Genomic DNA, 25,429 nt, shown 5'->3' with positions numbered 1-25,429 from the left:
CTCACAGTGTTTGTCTAGCATTCACTTTTCCCTATGTGGAAGCAACCCCATAGTGCCTTTTAAGGAGGGACACACAGACTTGCAAGCAATACTCCGCTGTCTCTCTCAAATGTGTGTTTATGGCGCCATGGCAGACAGAGTATCCCAGCAGAAGTAGCAGAGGTTGGATATGTGTGTGTGAACGTGCATGGCTCACATAACCGCCTCCCACCCATCTCCCCTCTGAGAAAGAGATGGCCATGCCTCAGTAAAATACTCATTTCATCTGTTTAATTGCCTGGAAAACGCAGGTTCCTTCTTTTTCTTAATCCCCCATATTCTTGATAAGAACTAAAGAGATGGCTGTAATAGTTGTGTGGGCAACTGCTGTATTTGGTTGATGAAAGCTGTTCCTTTTCAATTAGATAAGTGATTTTTTTATTAGCGTGAGCTCTGCACAGATGGACAGGTGTACAAAAGGAGAAGAAAGCTTTCTGTAATTAAAGCGGCTTGCATTAGGAGCTCTCGTATGAAGCTATCGATACTTTCAGTTTGAATTGGAGATCGAATAACAGTAATGGAGAGCAGAGATTGACAATTACACCTCATTCCTCAGGCTCTGTCACGGCAAAATTCTGTGTTCAAAGAAGACGTGGGCGGATTTTGAGCGTGTGTGAAACCAGCACAAAGCTAATTGCCAAGCAGCCTGTTTTTAATGCTGCACTTTATACTCTGGGAGAGTGAAGTTATAAAGATATATTTAAGTTCATATATGGCAATACAGTGGCAAGAAAAGTTTGTGAACCCTTTGGATTTACCTGCATTTATATATACATGTTTTAAAATCTGGTTTGATCTTCATCTAAGTTACAATGATGAACAAACACAATCTGTTTAAACTAATAACATTAAAATGATTCTGTTGTTCTTGTACATATTGAATATATCATTCAAATATTCACTGTGCGTGTTGGAAAAAGTATTTGAACCCCTTAGGCTAATGCCGTCAACAAAAGTTATTTCGAGTCAGGAGTTGGCAAACCTGGCATCCAATTAATGAAATGAGATTGGAGCTGTGGGTTAGAGCTACTTTGACTTATAAAAAGCACTCAAACATTTTGTGTTTTCTATTCACAAGAAGCATCTGCTGACATGGACCATGCCTCGCATAAAAAGAGAGCTTAGAAAACCTACAATCAAGAATTGTTGCTTTGCATAATATTGGAAAGGGTTACAAAGTTATCTCGAAGAGCTTATATATTCATCTGCCCACAGTTAGACAAATTTAGTACTGTGGCTACTCTCCCTGGAAGTGGCCGTCCAGACGAGATTACTCAAAGGGCACACCACAGAATGCTCAATGAGTTAAAAAGAACTCTAGTGTGTCGGCTCAAGAATTAAAACTGGTTAACATCTCTGTTCTTGAGTCTACTATAAAAAAAACATTAAACAGGCATGGTGCCCATGGCTGGACAGCACGAAGGAAGCTTTCCAACAAAAACATTGCTGTGCACCTGATGTTTGCCAGAGACCACCTTGACACTCCAAAATGCAACTGGGAAATAGTTTTGAAGTCTGATGAAACTGAGGTTGAATTGTTTGGAAAGAACAAGCAGCACAACGTACAGTATGGCGTAAAAAGGGCACTGCATACCAACATGAAAACATCATCCCAACTGTGAAGTACATTGGAGGGAGCATCGTGATTTGTTGCTGCTTTGGGGCCTGGACCACTTTCCATTATTGATGGAAAAATGAATACCGAAGTTTATGAAAATATCCTACAGGATAATGTCAGGGTGGCTGTGCACCAGGTGAAGCTCAGTAAAATGTGGGTGACACAGCAGGAGAGTGACCCAGTAAATCCACTACAGAATGGCTTCAAAAAAGAAAATAAACATTTTGGAGTGGCCCAGTCCTTAACCTAACATATGCTGTGGAATGACCTCAAGAGAGCTGTTCACACCATAGACCCTAAGAATATGGCTGAGCTGAAGCAGTTCTCTAAGGAAGAATGGTCCAAAATTACTTCTGAACATTGTTCAGGTGTAATCCGCAGCTATCGTAAACGCCTGCCAGAGGAGGATTGACCAGTTATTACTTATTAAATCCAAGGGTTCACTTTTTCAACAGCACTGTGAATGTTTTATGGGATTTGATCAGTAAAGACATGAACGATTATAATCGTTTTTGTGTTGTATCTGACTTTTATAATGATGAGATCCCATTTTCTGACCAATTAATGCAGAAATCCAGCTAATTCCAAAGGGTTCACATACTTTTCTTGAACTGTTGCAGTTATTGGTATTAAAATAGTGACATTTCATATGAAAATTCATTGCTGCTACTACAGATTTTTAGAGTTATTAGAAATACTATAATAATATCCAATGTATTATGTGGTCATTTTTATCCAAAATAATTTTGTAATTGTATTTTTTTTTACCTGTTTTTGTATCCCCAATGTATAGTACTTGCTACATCATTTAGCAAAGAAGCGTAGCTTTATTTTATTCGTGTTGTCGGGGCAAATATTTGCACGTTACTTGTGAGCATAGTTTTTTTTCTAGGTATGTTAAAAAGAAAATTTGTCAGCATCATGGTCATTTCTTATCAGTGAGACTAATATATAACAGGCAATCAAGTGAAACAATGGCACTATAATGTTAAAGTGTGTGTTGTTTTGTGGAGGTTCTAGATCCAGAGCTGGAAGTGGCAGATTATGCGTTTCCTCCACCCTCCGTTCAGCCATCAACACTCAAGATTCAGGTACTGGCTGACTTAAAATGTTCCCTTTTATCTATAAAAGTGTAAAATAATTTTACAGCCTAATTGCTCTTGATGAGCTCACTTCTCCAAATGTGTCCTCCCTTATCTTTGGTTTATTATATTTGACATCAGGTCTAGAGATGCAATATTGTTTTGAACAATGAAGCTGATCAGGTGGGCATGATGGATGTGGCCTTGCAGGAAGTGAGTGTTGTATGAGAATTTTATTGTTTTGTTTGTGTTCAGGATAAGGAGATCCGTGCTGTCTTTCTATGGCTGTTCGCGCAGCTCTTTCAGGGCTACCGATGGTGTCTGCACATCATTCGGATCTACCCAGAACCAGTCATACGCTTCCATAAGGTAGTGAAGTGATGCAAAGTTTCAAACATATATGTCGGAACACAGATGTAAACATACATGTGTACTTGTATACACACTTAATGTGAAGATCTGGTTATCTGTTGAGTTAAAAACCAAGCAATGCATTTCCATGAACTCCTTCAAACTTGTAGCTTTTTCTTTTGTTCTTTGGTTTAGTGTGGTCATGGTTTTTTGTTGTTTTTTTTTTTAGTGATGTTCTTCTATGTTGTTATGTTAGACTTAAGCATTGTTCTTTACTCTTCAGGCTGCATTTCTGGGTCAGAGAGCATTGGCTGAGGATGACTTCCTGATGAAGGTGCTGGACGGTATGGCCTTTGCTGGCTTCGTGTCAGAGCGGGGTCCTCCATACCGACCCATTGACCTGTTTGATGACGTAAGTCACCTGTTCCAATGTTACATTAACTTACATGACAGTCAATAGCAAAAGTAGTGGTTTAAATGGATCTCTCCCTCTTTTTTTCCTTTTACTGTAGCTTATAGCCAGTCAGGTGGAGCGAATTCGACAAGAGATGGGTAATCCTCAGAAAGTGATGAAGCATATAAAGGAGCTGGCGGAGCAACTTTTTAAAAATGTACGTGTCCAATTCACTAATTCTTGTTTATCTGCTAAACAACGCTTGCATAGCATTTCAAACAATGTTATCCTGTCCATTCAAACATTACATTTAAATATATTCATTTACAACAACAACTATTACAATCTTAGATTTACAAGCAGCTCCATAAATTATGTTGTTCATTATTATTTCTTAGTATTTAGACTGTAAAATGAACACTAAAGAGAACGAATTATGACCAGCAGAGATTCTGATCCTAGTTCAGTGATTCATTTGTAATGTCCCTTGATTTTAAACTATTATGTTTGCAATAACTTTCTCTTCCTGCAGGAGAACCCATATCCTGCGGTGGCCATGCACAGAGTACAGAGGACGTCAGAAAACACTCAGCCCCGGCTGCCGCAGAACTCTTTCCCGCTCCTGGATGAGGTCGGTGTGCAGCTCTTCATAGACCATGCAACCGCAAAACTCAAAACCGCCCCGCCTGTTGTCAAGGCCGAGCTAAAGTGCATGGTACCAACGGGACCCCCACTGGGTGAGTTTGCAACTGTGGTTTAGTTGATTCTGTTTATCAACAATCCCAGTGTTTGGTTTTAACGTTTAAATAGGACTATCTGATACTGGTCTTAGCTGACATCGAAAACTAACCTGATATTTGAACCCCAATCCTGTCTACTAATTTTATTTAGCTCTCAGCCACATAATATAAATATGGCCTATTAACAGAATATTTATATCTCTGATTCCTAGCTGACATAGTGGACAGGAACGGGAATGTTCTTGCTAACAGCGCCAGGAGGTTAGAGGTGGTCAGAAACTGCATCACATACATTTTTGACAACAAAATGCTGGAGGCCAAGAAGGTGAGTCTTCTGTTAAACATAATCAAGATTTATGGTGCATGTTAAACTCAAAAGTTCAGATAAAGGTTTATGATGGGCTTAATTTGAGTGGCATCAAAGGACTCCGTGTACTCTTTGTATGTGTGCAGTTGATGCCGGCAGTGTTGCGGGCACTGAAAGGTCGGGCAGCACGTGTGTGTCTGACCCAGGAGCTCAACCTGCATGTGCTGCAAAACCGAGCCGTACTAGACGACCAACAATTCGACTACATCGTTCGCATGATGAACTGCACCCTGCAGGTAACGATTAGGAATGTACAGCATATCATGATTCAGTTACATGGTTTTAATAGGGTAATTCTCAAAATGTTCTGTGCATTAGTTGTGTAACAATAGGGAATTCTAAAGTATATTGGTCCTCTGGTTTAGTTTATGATTATTGTTGTCATCAGTTACAATCAAATGTTTTTATGTCTACATACTGTATAAACACACTGCTATTTTTTTTTATCTTTGTTTATGTATTGGTGTGTATTCAGGATTGCTCTCACATGGATGAACATGGTATTGCTGCTGCCCTGCTGCCACTAGTTACGGCCTTCTGTCGGGTGAGTGGACATATAAAAGAGTGTTTGCAGGTGTACAGCATTTCATCCCTTAGCGTTATAATAGCACCCCTACTCTGAATATTTGTGGTTATGACCGACAGACTGTATTTTATCTGCTTTCTATCCAGCTTCTTAGATAATTAATAAATACATTTACATGAAATATTGATTTGAGTTTAAAATATTTCATTAAGTGAGAAGCAAGTGTTCAGAGTGATACTAGATGTCGACGGATAGTGGACTTGGCAGATACCAGTAACTTACGTGGGGAAAAGGCAGATAACCTATTAATCGGCCGATAGATTTTAAAATCAATTATTAAAATGTTACAACATTTTCTTAGTCAGCGCAGACATAGAGGCCAGAGTCCAAAATGAATAAAATCCCAGATGTCGTTTATTGTTTAACCCAATATTAATCAGATAAAAAGAAGATTTGGTGCATAACGTGGGTCTTTTAACTCTAAACATGTCTGAAACACACCAGGGACTCTTATTTTGAAATGACGGAGACTTGGCTCCATTACAATGCTCTATATTGTATATTTACCAAATTAAGCTTTATATAACCTTTATTTTATTATTATTCACAATATGAAGTTGGAGACACTTGTGTATGTGCTGTTGACGGACGTTTCTACTTGGTTGCGTTTTTCTTTGCATGCCCTCGCTTTAATTTAAAAAGCTTATTTTTCAGAGGATCACGGAGGAATAAAAAAACTATCAGCAACTATCTGCATAGTTTTTGCCGATAACTGATATTTCCAAAAAGCAACTATCTGCACCAATTAATTGGTAAAACCGATATATCGGTCTACCTCTGCTAGAGAAATGAAACTATAGGAAATGTAGGGAATCGGTTACCTGATGCAACAGTCATTATTAGAGTTTGGCCGATAGTGGAATTTGCCGAAACCGTTAACTAAGGTGGTGAAAGGGACGATAACTGATTTATCGGCCGATAGTTTTTAAAATAGATTTTGTTTTATTAGGGTTAAAACAATTTTCTTAATACTCCATGAGTAAAATCCCAGATAAGTATTTGTTGTGCATCTAAAATTTCAATAATGAAAAATAAATAAGATTTGGTGCAAAACACAGGACTTTTAATTATATAAACAAGCCCCAAATTGACCAAGGACTCTTATTTTAAAATGTCTGTGCTTCCAGCTTCCAAAGGAAAACAAAACTTGCAATCATCTATGCATTACAGTAGAATCAATATAAAGTAAACATTGTCAAATAGGCTAATAAATACCATATTAACATTAATTAATATACAGTAGATCATCATTTGTCAATAGTAGATCATCAGCAATCAACATTGTCATAACATTTCACATTAAAGTTATCAAAAATTTAAATAAAATAATGCAACTATCGCTGGCAATTTATGTTTGCCTCGGTTGTCCTCTAGTCATTATCTAATTCATCAGTCGTTATAAAAAATATTTTGCCCACCGTATACTACGATTGATCAGAATCAAGTATTATAGAGAATAATATTATAATTATTGGTGCATATGAGTACTTAGAGGTAGACTTATTACAAGTCTCTGACTGTTTGTTTCTCTTACATTATCAAGTGGATTATATCATGTGTTTTTGATCACATTGTGTGTTTGTTACAGAAACTGGGAGGTGGCATCACTCAGTTTGCATACAGCTGTGTTCAGGAGCATATGGTGTGGACCAAAATGCAGTTCTGGGAGGCCATGTTTTACAGTGATGTACAGAAACACATACGCACACTGTACCTGGAGAATGATGAGGAGGGAGACATTTCCAACCCTGTAAGAGCAAAACACTGCATCAGTTTGTCGTTTACAGACAATTGGTCCTTTTGTCCTGTTATTTAGTATCATTTTAGCTCTTGTTAAAAAGTTATATCAATGTTTCTAATGCTCACCTGATCATTCAACTTGCATTAAAAATGAAATCATGCATGAATCAAAATTTCTAAACTTTTCGAATGATTATTATAAAAAACATTTAAATGGCTTATTTAGAAAAACTTTTTTTAAATAAAAGTTATTGTGCTTCTGTTCATTTTAATGTTTATAATATAACTTCAGTAATCATCTTAACCCATCTGCGAACTTTGGGACATTTTTGTCTTTTTCAATTTCGTTAATTTTCGTGTTAATGTCAATGGCATACATTTTGACAGGTGTGTATTTTTGAGGGAATTTTGATATTTCCACCTCAGTTCCTATAATACACTATGTACACAAAATAGTTACACTCAGTTACCCCCTTTTGCTGTTGATTGAACGAACGGATAGATCCGCCACCAACTCACGCCATTGGTTGAGTCAATGTTATTATCTCTTTTGAGACGGTTTAGGCAAAAGAAACAGAGGAATTTTCTCAGCACCACAGAGACAAATTGAAAATGATCCTATGAATGGCTTACTTATGGCTGTCTCTGCATATTACGCTGGGATAAGAGAAATTATTTTAACACTGAAAAGTTACATACAGCTTTAAGTAATATATCTCTGGAGGGGATGTTTTCAACTACTACCGCTAACACTTGACCTTTGACCTCTGTCTCTTTCAGGAGGGGGAGAGTGGTCATAAACAGCTGAGTGCTCTGGAGTTGGCTTCGGAGCAGAGCCGTCTGTGGCCCACGTTGAGTAAAGAGCAGCAGCAGGAGCGCGTTCAGAAGGAGGAGAGCACGGTGTTCAGTCAGGCCATTCACTACGCCAACCGCATGAGCTACCTGCTTCTGCCGCTTGACACCAGCAAAAACCGCCTGCTCCGAAACACCGGCTTGGGGGACGTCGAGAGCGTCAGCAACAGCTACGTTACTAACAGGTGTGTACTGTTACACACGCAGTTTGGAAGATAGACAGGCTAACACCAGTTGGTTTTGAATACACTGTATATTATAAAATGTTAAACTTTTTACAACATATACATAAAAATAAACATGAAAAGGCCTCTAGATTGTGATAACACTGAATGGCACTGAGAAATGTAACAGTGTTTAATCTATTTAAATTATAGCAATTAACACATGATCTTTGGCAGCCCTAAAATACAAAAACATAAATAAATACATAAATACAACTAAAATTGTATACCACAAATTTAAACGAGAAACACTTAATAATAAAACAAAATCCTTTCAGTTATCAACACTCGTGAATAGACCCATGCCAAGAGAGTCTAGTGAACAATATCTATTTTTTGTGTTTATATACATTGTTGTGTAAACTTGTTTCCTGTTTTCTAGCATTGCGGGCAGCATGGCGGAAAGCTACGACACAGAAAGTGGCTTTGAGGATGCCGAAGTCTCAGACGTTGCTAACTCTGTTGTTCGGTTCATCAACCGGTTTGTTGACAAAGTGTGCAATGAGAGCGGAGTCACCAATGAACACCTAAAGGCCCTTCACACCATGATACCAGGTACAGTCTGTGATTTTAGATAATTGACCATGTGGTCTTTCATGGAAAGTGAAGACATCAGGGTAGGTTTTAGCCTGGATGAAATTGTATAATAGTATTTTTCAGATTAATCAATATTTAAGTTTTTCTCTGATTGACTGTTTTAATTTTGAGTTTTGAATTATTTGATGGAAGCAGGTAGTTTAAACAGATGCACAGAATTGAATGGCTCTAACACAGTCTTTGCTACTGTAATTTAAATCAGAGATGCTATTGCAACTTGAGGAAGACCGATGTATCGGTTTCACCGATTAACCAGTGCTGATAGTTGCTTTTTGGATTATTGTCAATATTCATCCATATTTTTACTCTCACTTCAATGCATATTTGATATTTTGATTAGATAATCAGTTGTTTTAAATTACTGCGAGGGCATGGAAACATTCCTTATCAGCACAGTCTGTCTTCAACTTCATATTGATTTTATAGGCTATCATCTTCTTTCGGCTGCTCTCGTTAGGGGTTGCCACAGCGGACCGTCCGTGATCTGCATATTTAGCTTGGCATAGTTTTTACACCGGATGCCCTTCCTGATGCAACCCCACATTGGCAGGGCAATTTTTAATCTTGAATTCACTTGAACCTGCATGTTTTTGGACTTGATGGAGGAAACCCACGTGAACACGGGAGAACATGCAAACTCCACACAGAAAGGCCCAGTTGAGCCAGGACTCGAACCCGGAACTTTCTTGCTATGAGGCGACAGTGCCACCCAATTTATAGGCTATAAAAATCTTAATTTGGTATATACTTAAATATAAAGCATTGTAACTGAGCCAAGTCTCTGTCATGTCAAAATAAGAGTCCTGAAATAACGAAGTGTATTTTTCATTTTAATCAGAATTTTTTTCTGGTTATTATTGGGATTTTGGTTGCACAATAAACTTCACCTGGGATTTTTGTCTGTCTTTCAAAGTAAGGAAAGAATAAGAAATGTTTTAAACATTTGATTTTAATCATTATCGACCTTTTCCCACCACCTTAGTTATTGGTATCGGCAAAATCCACTATCGGTTGACCATTAATTACAACTGTCTTAATGCTCTCATAATTGCAAGTCATGAGACATGGACGGATATTGAGATATTGAGACTAGTAATTACACATTCTAAGAACATTTATTGGGTAAATAAAAAGTGCTTCAAAACAATCCATCGCGATTATTCACAAAGTTATGTGCCAGTAAAATCATCGCAAATATTGGGAATATATCGGCCAACAATAGTTTAAATGTCGCTTATTTTATTTCCTGTTGAATTATAACTATTAAATGCCTCACTAGACTCTTTCTCTTGTAGACATCGTTCAGATGCACATCGAGACGCTGGATGCAGTCCACAGGGAGAGCAAACGACTGCCACCTATCCAAAAGGTAACCAACTCATTGTTTTACATTCTGCAGGACAGGAAAGGCAGTGTAGAAAACCAGACAGGCTCGCCCACACCTCACTTCACCCCCTCCATCTTTGAGTCACAGTGCCACGACAGGTACGTTTGACTAATGGCAATGCCTCACTGATCGTGGCCTGAGTTTTGAATGCTGATGTTTGGAGTCCACTTCTTGTCCTCTACCCTGGTGGCCTGTTATAATAAGCACTCTTTAGTCTGATGTTCTGCTGTGCATTAATTTGAAGTAATATTTTGTGTTCAAAACGTGTTAAGCTTTATTGACGGTGATTCTTGCATGTAAATACGACCACTGTCCCTTTCAAAGTAATGCAGTTACAATAGAACTGTAATGCGGCAAGGCATTTTGGAGGGTTTGAAGAAACAACTTCAAAGGGTTTACTTTTTTTGCATGATCATGAGTTGAAAGATTGGATTTAACTGTACACAGACAGGGTTAGTAAGCGATTTTAACTTGTGTAATGTGGAAGTTTTCAGACTATACTCACATTAACTGTATATTGTAATTTATTCATGTCCAATCCGGTGCAGTGCTTTGCCCTATAGACTTCCATTGTATGTGCATTACTGTTAACAGGTTTTGTTTTTGTTAATACTAATGTACAGTTTGTAGTACTGTTAATAAGATATGATGTTTTTACAAACTGAAGAAGTTGGAATAATTTTCTGTGGTAATCGACGGCATGTCACAGATTGAACCCGGATCATTCCTTTAACGTGGTTTTGATTCCGAAGACATTCTGGTGTAACCTTGATATAATGTTCTAGAAAACACCTTCGCGAAACCCTCATGGATAATTAGATTTGGTTTTGACAACCAATGTAGGGCTCCATTCTTAATGCATAGCTTTTATATAAATGGCAGAACAGTGCAGTGTGTAGTGTGCTAAAGAAGACCTTGCTTTTGCCTGTTGAAGGGCGTCAAGGACTATATTTTCACTCCACTGAGTTTGAAGGAAAAGTTCTCAGTGCAGGAGAACCAAATCATGAATCTTTCATCACTGATAGCACTGCCTAGCAACCAGGCTTTCACTGGACACCAGCGATGAATACTTTCCAAAGACCTCAGTTGAAAGCGAGAGAATACGAATGGACTCCACCTGACTAGGCAGAAGGAAACAAGACCGTTTCCCATTTATTTCCATTAACTGCAATGTTTGAACAGTGGTGATGGTCATTATATATGTAAATCATTCAGTGTTATGAATGTGGTTAATCTTGCCCTTGCGTAATCATCTGGATTGTGTTTTGGGTCTGGAATTGCAACAGAGGACATTCTGTCTTGGCTTTTTTTCCCATAATGCATTGCTTTGCAAAACATTTGTTTATTTGAAATATATTTTTTTAGCATTTATGTAAGGATGTCGTAAACAGGCTACTTTTCCCAGATGAAAACCTTGTATATTGCTTCTGGCATTCTTGGACGTATTAACATTTATTAGAGAAGCTGTGGGACAGAATGTTTTACATCCAATTTATAAATACTCTTTTGCAAGTGTCCCATGTGTAATGGAATAGTACACCCAGTAGTAGACACACATTGGCTTTCAAGCTCCAAAAAGCACCATAAAAGTGCCACAAAAGTGTGAATTCGATTGCTGTAAGTGAGAAAAAGACCAAAATTGTAATTGTTATTCACTGAGAATCTGGACAAAAAAGTAATATGCACTACTTTTATTGACAAAAACACCATCAAAGTAGTCTAAGACTTGGACTGGTCAGTATATGTTTTTGTTGAATGAAAAAGAGCAGCATAAAAATTCTGTCTAATATCTCCCATGTTTCATGGACAAATATGAGTTTGGGACTAAATATGGGTGAGAAAAGGCCTGTTTAAATAACCCTCATAAATGCTAAACTAACTGAGAGGAAATGCACTTCTGCGTGTGCAGTGTTGTTTTTTTGATTGAATCGTTATTCTCATCCAGTTATCTTGAAACATCTGCATGCGTAATGTGAACTGTGGTATGATTTTCATTTTCAAACAACTCTAACACGGCACATAATCACATAATTCTCCTTTTTTTTTCTCCTTTTCATATTTCTTCCTTTTCCCTGCTTTCCCTTCCTGTCTATTTCCTGTATTTCTTTTCTTTCTTCTTTCTCTTTCTGCAGCCCAAGCTTTTGAGGCCAACACTACTGCCAGGTGAGGAGTTTGTTATGGATGGCATGCGGGTGCACCTCATAGCGGACGGCCGAGAGGAGACCACAGGCGTGATGGGGGTTCCGCCCCTGCTGCCCGCCGAGGGAGCCATTTTTCTCACCTCCTACCGGCTCATCTTCAAGGGCACACCCACTGACCCTCTAGGTGCGTTCCCATTGGTCAGAGTTTTGAGCTTGATTTGCATGCTTCATTTATTGTTTTTAGCATCTCAGAGTTTTATTGCAGCATTAATAAATACATCAGTTTTAGCAGTTTAGTTTGTGTTCTTTAAATCTTGAATGCTGTTGAGCTGCTGGTGTTCCTGAATTATGCAAATAACTTTATTTTCTGAAACAGTTCTCTCCATTTAAAGTTCCACACAAGTGCAAAAGCCTTGTACTGATGAACATCTCAAAAGGTTTATAAGAATGGAATTTTGGCATACAAGTCATTGTGTTTATGTGTTTGTTGTGCAGTTGGAGAGCAAGTGGTCACACGCTCGTTCCCCATAGCCTCCCTCACTAAAGAGAGTAAGATCTCTAACATTAATATTCCAGTGGATCAGTTAGTCCAGGAGGGCATGCAGCTGCGATCCTGCACATTTCAGGTACTGAGCATCACATACTTGCCCTCCATTTGTTCCAGACCTGTTTGACTTTGAGACATTTTGAAGAACTGTCCTGATTCCTTTTTTTTTTTATATGATGATATTGGATGGTAATTTCACTTTCAAGGATGCAAAAAGAATGCAAAGTATCATAAAAGTTGTCCAAACAACTTAAAATGTAAGTAATCCTGAAGTGAAAATCTTGACATGTTGAGAGGGCACTTGAGAAGCTTGTTCACTTGAACCTTGCGTGTGCATGTGTTGCGTTGTATTTTAACATGCGGGCGATGGCCAATATAATGCTGATATTTACCAAAGTTAATGACGAAGCACAAATGTTTTACATTTTTCTTACTGTTTCTCCCCAATTTGTAATGCCCAATTTCCAATGTGCTCTTAAGTCCTTGAGGTCACGTAGCGACTCAATCCGGGTGGCAGAGGACGAACCTCAGTTGTCTCCACATCTGAGACTGTCAATCCGCGCATCTTATAACGTGTCTTTTTGAGTGCGTAACCCGGAGACCTAGCACGCGTGGAGGCTTCACGATATTCGCCGGGACATCCACGCACAACACACCAAGCACCTCACCGAGAGCGAGAACCACATTATAGCAACCACATGGAGGTTAACCCAATGTGATTCTACCCACCCTAGCAACCAGGCCAATTGGTTGCGTAGGAAGCGTGACTGGAGTCACAAAAATGCTACCTTAAATAAACCCATTTTACACAGTACTTACTCAAAATTCACAAAAAAATTGTCTGATGCCGGTAGTATCTGTATTCTGAAAATCTGTCCAATGTAGAGAATAATAAAGATTCGACATCCGACTGTGTGACAATTAATTTTCCAATATTGTGTAATTTAGTTGTATTTAGTGGACACAACATGTCGTTCTCTCTTATTCTTCTGTCTTCTGTCTTCTCTCTTTCTTCGGCTCCTGTAGTTGATGAATATCGCCTTTGATGAGGAGGTGGCATCAGATCTTGCTGAGGTGTTCAAGAAGCACATAAATAAGCTCAGATTCCCACAGCACGTCCAGGGCACGTTCGCCTTCACTGTGGGCCAGACAGCAAACCTGGTGGTTGAACACAAGACAAAGGACAAGAACCAGTCTATAAAGTAAGAACTCGCACATAGCAATATTTGTGAATGTAATCTTCATCAGTCAGCTTACACAACTGTTAGGGGTCATTTTCATTTTCACAATTTATTCCTTTAAAAACCCCATGAAATGGCTTAAAGTGTGCAGTTTTCTTTTCTGTGTTGAAGTTTATGAAAGGTTTGAAATTGAAACAGGAAGTTGGGGTGGAACATGTGTGTGTGTATGTGTATATATATATATATAGAAGAGTTCATCCCTTTTATTTTTAAATGGAATTTAGGCTTTAGTTATGGTCACACACGAACCAGTTTGCTACTTGTTAGTTGGTGTCAGGTGGTATTAGGGGGAAGAACACTGATCTGAAAGAAAATGCCCTCTAGAATGACAATTTTGTTTTCCCTAGAGAGAAAGACTGAATTTCAAATGTGTATATCTGCTAAATGTAAATTTTGTCAACATTTAGGAGTACTCTAGCATATAGATTGCATAAAAAAAATTTGAAGCCACAAAACATATTTTGATTTAATTGAGTTCAATTAAATCAAAACAGGATTTACTGTATGTATATATCTACGGTAATGGTCGACCAATATATCGGCAAGGCTGATAAATTGGCCAAGATTCAGATGTAAATGACCAACGTTCGTCAAAAGAAAAAGTAAATATCTGGTACCAGCTGCGTTATGTACTGCAGTGCATGGACTGCACCAGATTTGCCAGATCTTGCTGTGAGATGTTACCATACTCTTCCACCGAGGCATTTCCAAGTTCCCGGACATTTATTGGGGGCCCTAGCCCTCACCTGCCGATCCAACATGTCCCAGACATGCTCAATAGGATTGAGATCCAGGCTCTTCGTTGGCCATGACAGAACACTGACATTCCTGTCTTGCAATCATGCACAGAACGAGCAGTATGTCTGGTGGCATTGTCATGCTTGAGGCCTTGTCAGGAAAAGCCTGCAGGGAGGGTACCACATGAGGGAGGAGGATATATTCCCTGTAACGCACGGTGTTGTGATTGCCTGCAATGATAACAAGCTCAGTCTGATGGTGCTGTGACACAGTGCCCCGCTCCAGAGTACAGGCCTCGGTGTAACGTTCATTCCTTCAATTATAAACACAAGTCCGACAGTCACCCCTGGTGAGACAAAACCATGACTCATCAGTGAAGAGGACTTTTCGTCAGTCGTGTCTGGTCCAGCGAAGGTGGGTTTGTGCCCATATGTAACGTTGTTTCCAGTGATGTCTGGTAAGGACCTGCCTTACAGCAGGCCTACAACCCCTCATTCCAGCCTCTCTCAGCCTATTGCGGACAGTCTGAGCACTGGTGTAAGAATTGTGCGTTCCTGGGGTAACTCAGGCAGTTGTTGTGGTCATTTTGTATCTGTCCCGCAGGTGTGATGTTTGGATGTACCGATCCTGTGCAGGTGTTGTTACATCTGGTCTGAGATTGCGAGGATGATCAGCTGTCCTTCCTGTCTCCCTGGAGCGCTGTCTTGGGCGTCTCACATTATGGACTTTGCATTTTATTGCCCTGGCCATATCTGCAGTCCTCATGCCTCCATGCAGCATACCTATGGCATGTTTATGCAGGAGAGCAGGCCCCCTATGCATCTTTCTTCTGGTGTTTTTCAGAGTCAGTAGAAAGGTCTCTTTAGTATTCTGTTATTTTAATTGTGACCGTTTAGTGTCTTAACGACCGTTCAACAGGTGCATGTTCATTAATAGTTTATGGTTCATTGAACATGCATGAAAAACATTGTTTAAACACGTTACAATAAAGATCTGTAGAGTTTATTTGGATTTTACAAAATTATCTTTAAAGTACAGTATCCTGAAAAAGGGATGTTTCTTTTTTGCTAAGTTTATAACGTCTGCAAAAATGCAGATATCTCGTTTAAGCAGATTCACAAACCTCATGAAAATCCGCCCATTTCTTCCTGTCGATCGCTCTTGTTGTATCTTCCTCTGAAGCGCATATCCAATCAGCAACTTCAGGATCAAAAGCTCTGGATACACACAATCGCGCAAGTGCAACCTTAAAGTAAAAGTGTTTCACGTGCATTATGTGTAAATGTCATATTCTTTATGCACTGTATGTACACTGGGTTTGATACAACTTTTTGTGAGAAACAAATTACTAAATACGATTACAAATGCGCACATGCCATGCATGGTTGCTGGACTACTGTGTATGCTATTATAACCTTCTTCCTAATATATTATCAGTTTCTTCATGTGCAATTATATTACTAAAATGTTCTGACTAAACAGAAATCTGGAGAAATCTACCATTTAAAATACAATTTTTATTTTTTAAAGTTGTGTAAAATTTTGTATATATATTGCGAAATAAGATATATATATATATTTTTTATAAATACATTTTATGTTTATGTCATACTATATTAAATTGTGTGGTACTGTATATTGTCAGTATATCGGCCTACTGTATTTTTGCTCTCTGGATATCGGCATCGGTCATTAAAAACCTCAGTCGACCACTAATCTACGGATTGTATAAATGTATGTTTTTGTATTCTGTGTTTAAGCTTGTGTAAGTATCTAGTTTGTGTTTGAATGTGCACAGCTCTATCTTGCACTGCTCTGAACAGGCCATTTTTCAATCTCCACCCTGTCTCTCTCTCTCACACACACACACACACACACACACACACACACACACACACACACATTCTGGATTCAACCATTTCCTGTATGGTTTAAATGAGTGCAAGTGCTTTGTCTATGCCATTCCCCAGTGGCAATGGTAAAATGGAGAGCGAGAGAGAGAGAGAGAGAGAGAGAGAGAAAAATAGCAAGTATTGCTGTGAATTATTCAGCATTGGAAATGACAAAGGCTTCTGCGTTAAGCTCCTGCATTAGCAGCAAATGGGTGTCATGGTAGACACTGAATTGGTTGGGCAGTACCAATCATCAATGCTCTCCCTCCAGCACACTTTAATAACTGCTTTTAACATTTCTGAAAAATGCACCATGACAAAAGCTCAGACATATTATGCATTAAAAACAGCTAGACTTTCTTCTAGGCTTGCAAAGCCTATTTATACACAGAAATGGTTCTCGTAGCCCTTTGTGAAATATTAATACACACATGGATTTATATTTATAAAGTGGTCAAGTTGATGATAATAACATACACTTTTATTAAAATATTGTATTAAGCAAATTCATAAAGTGCAATCCTTCCACTAGAAGATATAGTCATTGCCATGCAACAAAAATAACAATGAAATAACATTGAAAAGGTAATAGCTGTTACTATATTGTGTGTTTAAGCATGGCTGGAATGCTGTATTGACTAATAAGAATCCAAGACTTTACATTTTAATCATCCTTAAAATATAAATATTCAAAAGTGCATTTAAATAATATTATAATGTTACCCAAAATAGGCAGAGCAATTGCAAGAATATGGAAACTAATTTCCCTGGAAAGTAAAATGATATTGTATTAGAAAAACTAAACTGTGTGAACTGGAATATTTCAAAGTGTTAAATCAGAGGTTTCAAGTGGATGAACTTTGCTGTTTCGTTTAGAACACTTTCTAAAAACCTGGTTAAGACTGCAAAAAGGACCATCGGGCGACAGTATGTGACCCGGAAGAAGTATTCCCCGCCCACCTGGGAGAACCGCAGCAATCTGCAGTCAGAAATGGATGAAGACGAGATCTCTGGTAAGATACACCAAAATAAATATACGCAAATCATCCTTAAACTGTTTCTTAATAAGATACATTTTGTAATGTTCAATTTATTTCAACTCAGCCTTTCTGATTGGCTAGTATGTCGTGAGGTCATATAATACTGTGTTTCTGATTGGTCAGTGTCTGAAGAGCCGGACCAGAGTTCACTCACACTCTCTTCCACCATCCGCTCTTCTGACCGTCAAACCATGAGTAATGTGGTGGAGCGTGCCTGCTGTCGTGACTACCAGCGGCTGGGACTGGGAACGCTCAGCAGCAGTCTGACCCGCTCTAAAAATGAACCTTTCCGGATTTCTACTGTCAACCGCATGTACACCGTCTGCCGAAGGTCAATCCTAGAATCCATGTTTCTTTGACTGCCAAACTATTGTAGTGCCAACCTATAGTGCAACAAAGAAAGCAGTATTTGGGTTGTAGCATAACATGTCCATAGACTTCAACCAGAAATATTTCTTGTCAAGTACCCAGTTATTTAAACCTGTTGAACTAAAAACCTATTGCCTGTCTATCTATGTTTCAGTTATCCCGGGTTACTGATCGTGCCTCAAAGTATCCCTGATTCCACCATCCAGCGCATATCGCGCTGCTACAGGCAGAACCGCTTTCCTGTAGTTTGCTGGAGAAACCCCCGTACTAAAGCAGTGCTACTGCGCTCGGCTGGCTTGCACGCTAAAGGCGTCGTGGGCTTCTTCAAATCACCCAATGCTCCCAGCGCAGGTCAGAGCCAGTAGATTTTTGACAACCCCTTTTGGGATTCGATCCCACAACCTTTCAATTATCATCCTGGATCTTATCAGCCCACAGTAGGCAAAATTCTTTAATGGTAGTAAATAAACAGTAAGCAGCTCATGGGCATAATGTCAATAATTTATGAATAACCCCTATTGGGATTCAAACCTACAACCTTGAACCTTATCCCAGATCTTTAAAAACTAGGCCACTGTAGGCCAAAGTTTGTTGGTAGTAAATACAGAGTAAGCAGCTCAAGGGAATAGTTTCAATAGTTCATGGACAACCCCTTTTAGGATTCGAACCTACAACCTTTCAGTTATCAACCTGGTTCTTATCAGCCCACAGTAGGCCTCATAGTTTGATGGTAGTAAATACACAGGTGTTAGCTCAATGGCACAATGTCAGTAGTTCATGGTTGGCTCCTTTTTGGATTCGAACCAACAATCTTTCACTTATCAGCCCAGATATTTAAAAAGGCCACTGTAGGTCACAGTTTCTTGGTAGTAGATACACAGGTAGTATAAGCCATAATGTCAGCAACTCATGGACAACCCCTTTTGGGATTTGAACCTAAAACCATTGTTATCATCAGGCCAATTTTTTTGATTGTAGTGAATACACAGGAATTGGCTTAAGGGCATAATGTCAGTAGTTCGTGGATTACCCCATTTGAAATTTGAACATAGAATTTTTCACTTATCAGCCCAGAAATTTAACCAATATGCCAGAGTGGATCACATAGTTTCATTTTAGTAAACACAGGAAGCAGAGATTAACTAGAACAAACTGATGTAATTGAAACATAGAGAAGCAGTTTTCTGACTTGGAAAGTTTATTGTGTGTGTTTGTTTCAGGCCCGTCCCAGGCAGACTCCACCAGTCTGGAGCAGGAGAAGTATCTGCAGGCCATCATCAGCTCCATGCCCTCCTACAGTGAAGCTAGTGGGAGAAACACACTCAGTAGCTTCACCTCCACACACATGAGCACCTCAGGTCAGGCTCTAACCCTTACCTCAACATAAATTTTACCCTATGCCCAACCCTAATCCTTACCTACCATGTCAAACAAAAATATGTACCTTAACAAGAACATTAAGTTGCGATAGTACCAGTCTAATGTGTCTGTTTGTATGTCATTTCTGGACCTCAGATTCGTCAGACAAGCTGAGGCAACCTAAAATAGGAGCTCTAATGAAACAGGTCATGGGGACTAAAGATGATGTTCCAGGAACCTTCAGTAGAGGAGGTGAGGGTCTATGTGTCACAGAAGAGAGAGAAATTTGAAAGATTTGTATCCATACTTTTGAGTCACTTTGACCCAGAAACATATTTTGAGGTGTATGCAAAAGTCTCAGCTCTCTAATCATATATGTTTCATCATTTAACTTGTATTAACAAATGTATTTCTGGGTCAAAGTGTCTGAAAATGATGGACAGGTCAAGTAAAGTCCTCACAACTGAACCTCCTTTCCTCCCCTTTATAAGTCATATTTGAGTGCCTTATTCAAAATAACATTTGATGTCCATGTCCACCACTTGCAATTACATTTTCTGCATTTTCTTATAGTGCTACATTTATCACATCACATTACATTTACATTTATGCATTTTGGCAGACACTTTTATCCCAAGTGTCTTATAGTACATTAATGGTATATATTTTATTAGTTTGTAATTAACTAGTTGGGCTGAAATGGCTGCCCTGAGTTTGTGTACTGATAGTAATGGACATTTTATGTCATCTGACCTTAGAGCTGGGTCAGAGGGCAAGGGTCATCTCCCTTTCTCAACCTAGAGTTTCGGTCAAGGCCCGCAACTCACCTAGAGGTACAGTAGGCCCGCCCTGCTCTTAAATCTAACCAATCAAGTCTCGACAATGACACCAGCGAGTCTGGGCTGGCACTAAGTGTCCATTTAGTGTTGTCGTCATCTTTTTCCTATGCCAACTAATTTTTGACCACCATGTTTGTTTGATTAATTTTTTTGTGCAGATCTGAGTGTATCTCTTTGCATGTGATCCACCAAATTCCTTTTTGTCTGTTTGTTGTCTGCTGTCCTATTTGTGAAGTCTATTATGTGTTTGTTTGTAGGAATTACATTCTCTACACCAATCTCCAAATATGTTTAAATTCACACACACACAGATGATTCCCAAAAGAATACATATATTATTCATAAGTAAATGGTTTATATTGGTCCTCTTTGTGTCTCTCAGGAAAATGGGGCAGTATTCGGGGAAGTGGGCAGCAAAGCACGTATAACCCTGATGTTGGAAACAAGCTGCCTTGGAAGGAGTCTCCACAAGCTAATGGAGGCCCAACCGAGACATATTTCCTTCGTCAGCAGAGAGCATACCTCTACATCATTGGAGACAAGTCCCAACTTAAGGTAGGCTCAATTTTGATATGAATGTTTCCTTTAGGCATATCTCTCATAAAATTACAAATGAAATACATTTAATGTCCTTTAATAAGAACTAAAACATTTAATCTGTTGTTTTGAGGTCTAATTAAATACTTTATGGTCCACCACTTGTTTCCTACAATATAGGTTCCTTTGATACTGCACTGCCTGGCCAAAAAATAAAGTTACCATTTGAATTTAAATTAGCAGATACTTAAAAACCTATGATTGGATCATTATTGCTGTGATTAACATGTTGCAGCTGGCAACAATTATTTTAACCCTAACTGATGCAGTGTGTAGCTTCTCATGTCTTAAACAACCATGTCAGAAGATGTATTCCATGGTCGTGGAAGAGATGTTGCTGTGTTTTAGAGGGAGCAAATTATTGGCCTGCATCAAGCAAAGAAAAAACTAAGGAGATTGCTAAAATCACTGGAAATGGGTTAAGAACTGTCCATCGTAGTATTAAAACCTAGAAGGATAGTGGTGAACCGTCACCTTTGCAGAAGAAATGTGAACGGGGAAAAATTCTTGAAAGATCGAGATTGGATATCACTAAAATGCTTAAAGTCACATCGTAAAAAATCGCCAGTAGAATTCACGGCTATGTTTAATAGTGAAAGTAAGCGCATTTCCACATGTACCTCTGAAGGCAGTGTTATGATCTGGGGTTGCTTCAATTGGTCAGGTCTAGGCTCTGCAATGTTATGCTGCATTAAAATGAAGTCAGCTGACTACCTGAATGACCAGGTTATCCCATCAATTAATTTGTTCTTCCCTGAGGGCATATTCCAGGATGACAGTGCCAAGATTCATCTGGCTCAAATTGTGAAAGAGTGGTTTAGGGAGCATGAGGAAACATTTTCACACATGAATTGGCCACCACAGTTTCCTGACCTTAACCCCATTGAAAGTCTTTAGGATGTGCTGGAGAAGACTTTATGTAGTGGTTCGACTCTCCCAATACAAGATCTTGGCCTAGCAGTGTGGATCTACAAGGATTTTCAATGGCCGATATTATATTTGGAGAGTAGTATGGCAGATATAACACGGATATATGCATAATACAATTGAATGAAAGCAAGTTAAACATACAAGAAAATGCTTATTTTGCTTAATATTGACTTAAAATGTACCAACAATTTTCATTATTCACTGACAACTACAAAGGGCAACTAACACTTCTGTTAAGTGGCCAAGCAGGCACAGTTATCACTTCCTAACCTTGTCTTTCTGTGTTTAGGGTGGAAAGCAAGACTCTTTCCAGCAGTGGGAGGTGGTGCCCATCGAGATGTTTGATTTACGGCAGTTGAAGAACAGTTTCAAGAAGTTGATGAAAGCCTGTGTGCCTTCCTCATCCAACCCTGAACAAAACATGACCTTTCACCGCTGCCTCGAGGACTCTGAATGGATGACTCTGGTACTAAACCATTTCCTAGTCCCTAAATAATACATTGTAATTGGCCTACTGCAGGACTTAACCCATTAACTGGATTTAAAACAAAGAAAAAAACATTGTCTACTGCAATTGAAAAAGTTATTTTCCTGAATTTCTCATTATCATTTGTGTTTGTGTGCTATAGCTTAACAGAGTTCTACAGGTGTCCGTTCTTGTTGTGGAGCTCTTGGACAATGGTTCCTCCGTTATGATCAGTTTGGAAGATGGCTGGGATGTCACAACGCAGGTAGGAGCGGTTGTCATGTGCACCTAAACATAAGTTTTGTATGCCATATTTTGGGCCATTTGTTCAACAATGCTGTGTTGGTTGAAGGTGGTGTCCCTGGTGCAGATACTGTCGGATCCATACTACAGAACGATCGATGGCTTCAGACTACTGGTGGAGAAAGAGTGGTTGTCTTTCGGCCATCGATTCAGTCACCGTGGGGCTCAGACACTAGCCAACCAGAGCAGTGGATTCACACCCGTCTTCCTCCAGTTCCTCGACTGTGTGCACCAGGTATGTGTAACATCTGATAGGTTTTTTTTTTTAATGGCCGACACAAAACAATCACACAGACACAAAATCTGACTCCTGGTGTCCTTAGAAATATGGAATGTGTTAAGATGAAATTGTTATCAGCCAGTACGACAATCTCAAAAGACATGGCCAATGACTTGGCTAATCACTACTAGTACATATGTGTTTGTATGTGAACATAGTGTTTATAAATTGTAAGAGTTTATAAGAATTAATAAACTGTTTATGTATTAAATTTTCCTTTTGTGTTTGTGTGTATCCTGTCCTGCATTCCAGAGTATGATGTAATGATATAATGGTTTTGTGTTCATGCAGGATCTCTCTTTAAGGAGTAATTTAATCAGTCTTTAAATAGAACTGTTTACAACTATTTCTGGATCATTTTTATCTTGTGAACAGTAAAACTTACATAAACATTTCTGCAGAGACGATTGACTATTGGGTGTTGATCAGAAGTAATTATTGCATACTTAAGCTATTTTCCAGTAAGGAAACGGAAAAAGAAAATAACTGCTCTGTTTATTATTGATTTATATGAGCAGGTACCAGAGGCAGCTCATTAATACAAGCCAAAATACATTTATATATGCCTACTTGTACATCCAGCTGTGCCACACCTTCAATGATGAGATGCCACTCATTGTTCATCCGTATTTTGCAAGCCTTATACAGCTGGTTTTCTTTTAAATAAGGGCAGAGTTTCTTTCCCTATACCTGTAAACATTGGGGGTTGCATAATTGCGTGATTTCAGTGGACAACATATCAAGAACATTGGTTACCCATGGGTTACATAACTATAAGGTTCCAGAAGATCTGGATTACCATCTTCCTGTTTTTCTCAAATACAAAGTGACTTTAAATAAGTAAAATCATCTTTCACTGGTTGATCCTGTTGCCTAGTCTATTCCTTTGATATATCTCTTTGTTTGTATTTGGTTCCATAATTACCTTTCTGATTGATCGCAATGCATAATAATAATATGAACTGCTTGCTCTATCTAAAGGTGTTCCACAAGGTTCAGTCCTCAGTCCATTTAGTTTCATATCCATATGGTTCTCTGTTGTTGTCCTGAGCATATAAGCATTGCTATAATCAATATCTAATTGTTTTGTTACATTTAAATACCCTTTTCTCCCCAAAGATCCATCTGCAGTTCCCCATGGAGTTTGAGTTCAGTCAGTACTACCTGAAGTTCCTTGCCTACCACTACGTCTCCAACCGCTTCCGCACCTTTCTGCTGGACTCCGACTACGAGCGTATAGAGCTGGGTGAGTTCAAGGCTTCTCCTTATCCATCGATTAGCACAGACTTGCCTTTAAAATGCTACATAATGGCAATTTTAATCTGTTAATGAGATCATTATATTGTATCCTCAGATTGAGTAATGTTATCACGTCTTAAGCGTAACCTTACAGGATTTTTCATGTCAGTATTTACAGTAAGCAATCATAAACTCTTTATTGTGGCCTTGTTCTCTATGTATTGTTTGCGCAGGTGTTTTATACGAGGAAAAAGGTGAGAGAAGGAACCCTCTGGTGTGTAAGTCGGTCTGGGAATACATTGACCGGCTCAACAAAAAGACCCCTATCTTCTACAACTACATGTTTTCTCCAGAGGAGGAGGAGGTATGTGTGTGTGGGTCATTTTAATTTTGTATTTTTTTCCCTCTTATAAATAATGTGAGTAAATGACTTAATATACTACAAAACTGTCTGTAATACACCTTGATAGTTTCTATCATTGATGTTCATTTAAATAGTAGTAATACCCCAGCGCCCTCTGTTGGTCAGTGACTGTTACTCCCTCTTTGTCCTCACAGGTCCTAAAGCCCTACAGTTACATCTCTAATTTGAAAGTATGGGACTTTTACACGGAGGAGACACTTTCTGAGGGTCCGTCCTTTGACTGGGAGTTGGTGCGGGGACGGCAAGAGGAGCCTGCTGATGAAGCAAGTGATAGGCAGGAGACGACTGCTCCCAAGTCCCAGCGGAGGATCGTCTGGCCTTGCTACGACAGCCTCATTAAAGTAGTGCCCGATGCCATCACAAAGCTGTTGCAGGTCAGGAATACAGTAAAGAGTCCTTATTGCAATAAAAAATGTTCCCCCCTTATACACATACTGATGATTGTCTTGTTGTATGTGTAACCAGGATTTGCAGAACCTGGAAAATGAATTAGGACAACCTACAGAGAAATGGAAGGACATGTGGGACAAGACTAAGACAACCCAACGGGTTGAGTCCAGACTAGAGAGCCGGGTGAGATTCAAAATTAAACTGGCATCTTACTTGTGCCTAATTATTACTATTGTAATGTACAGGGTTCCTACTTTCATACAAAAGTATAGGGTTCAAACGCAGCAACTATTAATCAGTGAACCATCACCATTGTGCACTTGGTCTTCCATGGGTACTGTCCTGTACATGCACGTTTGTGATTCCCCAAGGCGAACTTGAAATGATGCAATGGCCTCTCTCTTTCTATATTCCCAGAACTCTTTCTCCAGCTCTCTGCTCATGTCATCTAATCTGAGTCACCAGCGGCGCTCTCAGGGTGTGTATCTGCAGGAGAGTGGGGTTGGCTCCACCATTAACCTGGCCCTGGACTGTGAGGTCAGTGCCACCTCTACGCCCGCAACTGGTCGTCCCAGTACCAGCACACTCTACAGCCAGTTCCAGAGCACAGAGAGTGAGAACAGGTCTGGATACAAGCAAACTTCCCTTCTGAATATT

General features: G+C 39.1%; 1 protein-coding gene across 5 annotated transcripts in view; it reads left to right on the top strand.

The window, feature by feature from the left end:
* The window catches only part of LOC127637416 (myotubularin-related protein 5-like), a 67,342-nt gene that overhangs the window by 36,483 nt on the left and 5,430 nt on the right, over positions 1 to 25,429 (top strand). For 4 of the 5 annotated variants that reach the window (XM_052118458.1, XM_052118456.1, XM_052118455.1 and 1 more), the window contains 30 exons: positions 2,671 to 2,748; positions 2,995 to 3,108; positions 3,374 to 3,502; positions 3,603 to 3,701; positions 4,017 to 4,221; positions 4,437 to 4,549; positions 4,678 to 4,827; positions 5,067 to 5,135; positions 6,766 to 6,927; positions 7,698 to 7,954; positions 8,376 to 8,548; positions 9,886 to 9,959; positions 12,110 to 12,302; positions 12,614 to 12,744; positions 13,692 to 13,867; positions 17,413 to 17,549; positions 17,700 to 17,907; positions 18,100 to 18,296; positions 19,166 to 19,303; positions 19,461 to 19,556; positions 20,063 to 20,137; positions 20,526 to 20,698; positions 21,960 to 22,136; positions 22,300 to 22,401; positions 22,489 to 22,674; positions 23,839 to 23,965; positions 24,192 to 24,322; positions 24,517 to 24,756; positions 24,848 to 24,955; positions 25,190 to 25,395. In XM_052118458.1, the coding sequence (XP_051974418.1) occupies positions 2,671 to 2,748; positions 2,995 to 3,108; positions 3,374 to 3,502; positions 3,603 to 3,701; positions 4,017 to 4,221; positions 4,437 to 4,549; positions 4,678 to 4,827; positions 5,067 to 5,135; positions 6,766 to 6,927; positions 7,698 to 7,954; positions 8,376 to 8,548; positions 9,886 to 9,959; positions 12,110 to 12,302; positions 12,614 to 12,744; positions 13,692 to 13,867; positions 17,413 to 17,549; positions 17,700 to 17,907; positions 18,100 to 18,296; positions 19,166 to 19,303; positions 19,461 to 19,556; positions 20,063 to 20,137; positions 20,526 to 20,698; positions 21,960 to 22,136; positions 22,300 to 22,401; positions 22,489 to 22,674; positions 23,839 to 23,965; positions 24,192 to 24,322; positions 24,517 to 24,756; positions 24,848 to 24,955; positions 25,190 to 25,395 (4,424 nt within the window). The remainder of the gene's footprint in view (positions 1 to 2,670; positions 2,749 to 2,994; positions 3,109 to 3,373; positions 3,503 to 3,602; positions 3,702 to 4,016; positions 4,222 to 4,436; positions 4,550 to 4,677; positions 4,828 to 5,066; positions 5,136 to 6,765; positions 6,928 to 7,697; positions 7,955 to 8,375; positions 8,549 to 9,885; positions 9,960 to 12,109; positions 12,303 to 12,613; positions 12,745 to 13,691; positions 13,868 to 17,412; positions 17,550 to 17,699; positions 17,908 to 18,099; positions 18,297 to 19,165; positions 19,304 to 19,460; positions 19,557 to 20,062; positions 20,138 to 20,525; positions 20,699 to 21,959; positions 22,137 to 22,299; positions 22,402 to 22,488; positions 22,675 to 23,838; positions 23,966 to 24,191; positions 24,323 to 24,516; positions 24,757 to 24,847; positions 24,956 to 25,189; positions 25,396 to 25,429) is intronic. The other variant, XM_052118457.1, reaches the window with a different exon arrangement.

The sequence above is a fragment of the Xyrauchen texanus genome, chromosome 45 (assembly GCF_025860055.1).
Source record: "Xyrauchen texanus isolate HMW12.3.18 chromosome 45, RBS_HiC_50CHRs, whole genome shotgun sequence".
Classification (NCBI taxonomy): Eukaryota; Metazoa; Chordata; class Actinopteri; order Cypriniformes; family Catostomidae; genus Xyrauchen; species Xyrauchen texanus.
Note: the sequence above shows the minus strand (reverse complement) of the source record. Positions and strands in the feature narration are given on the sequence as shown.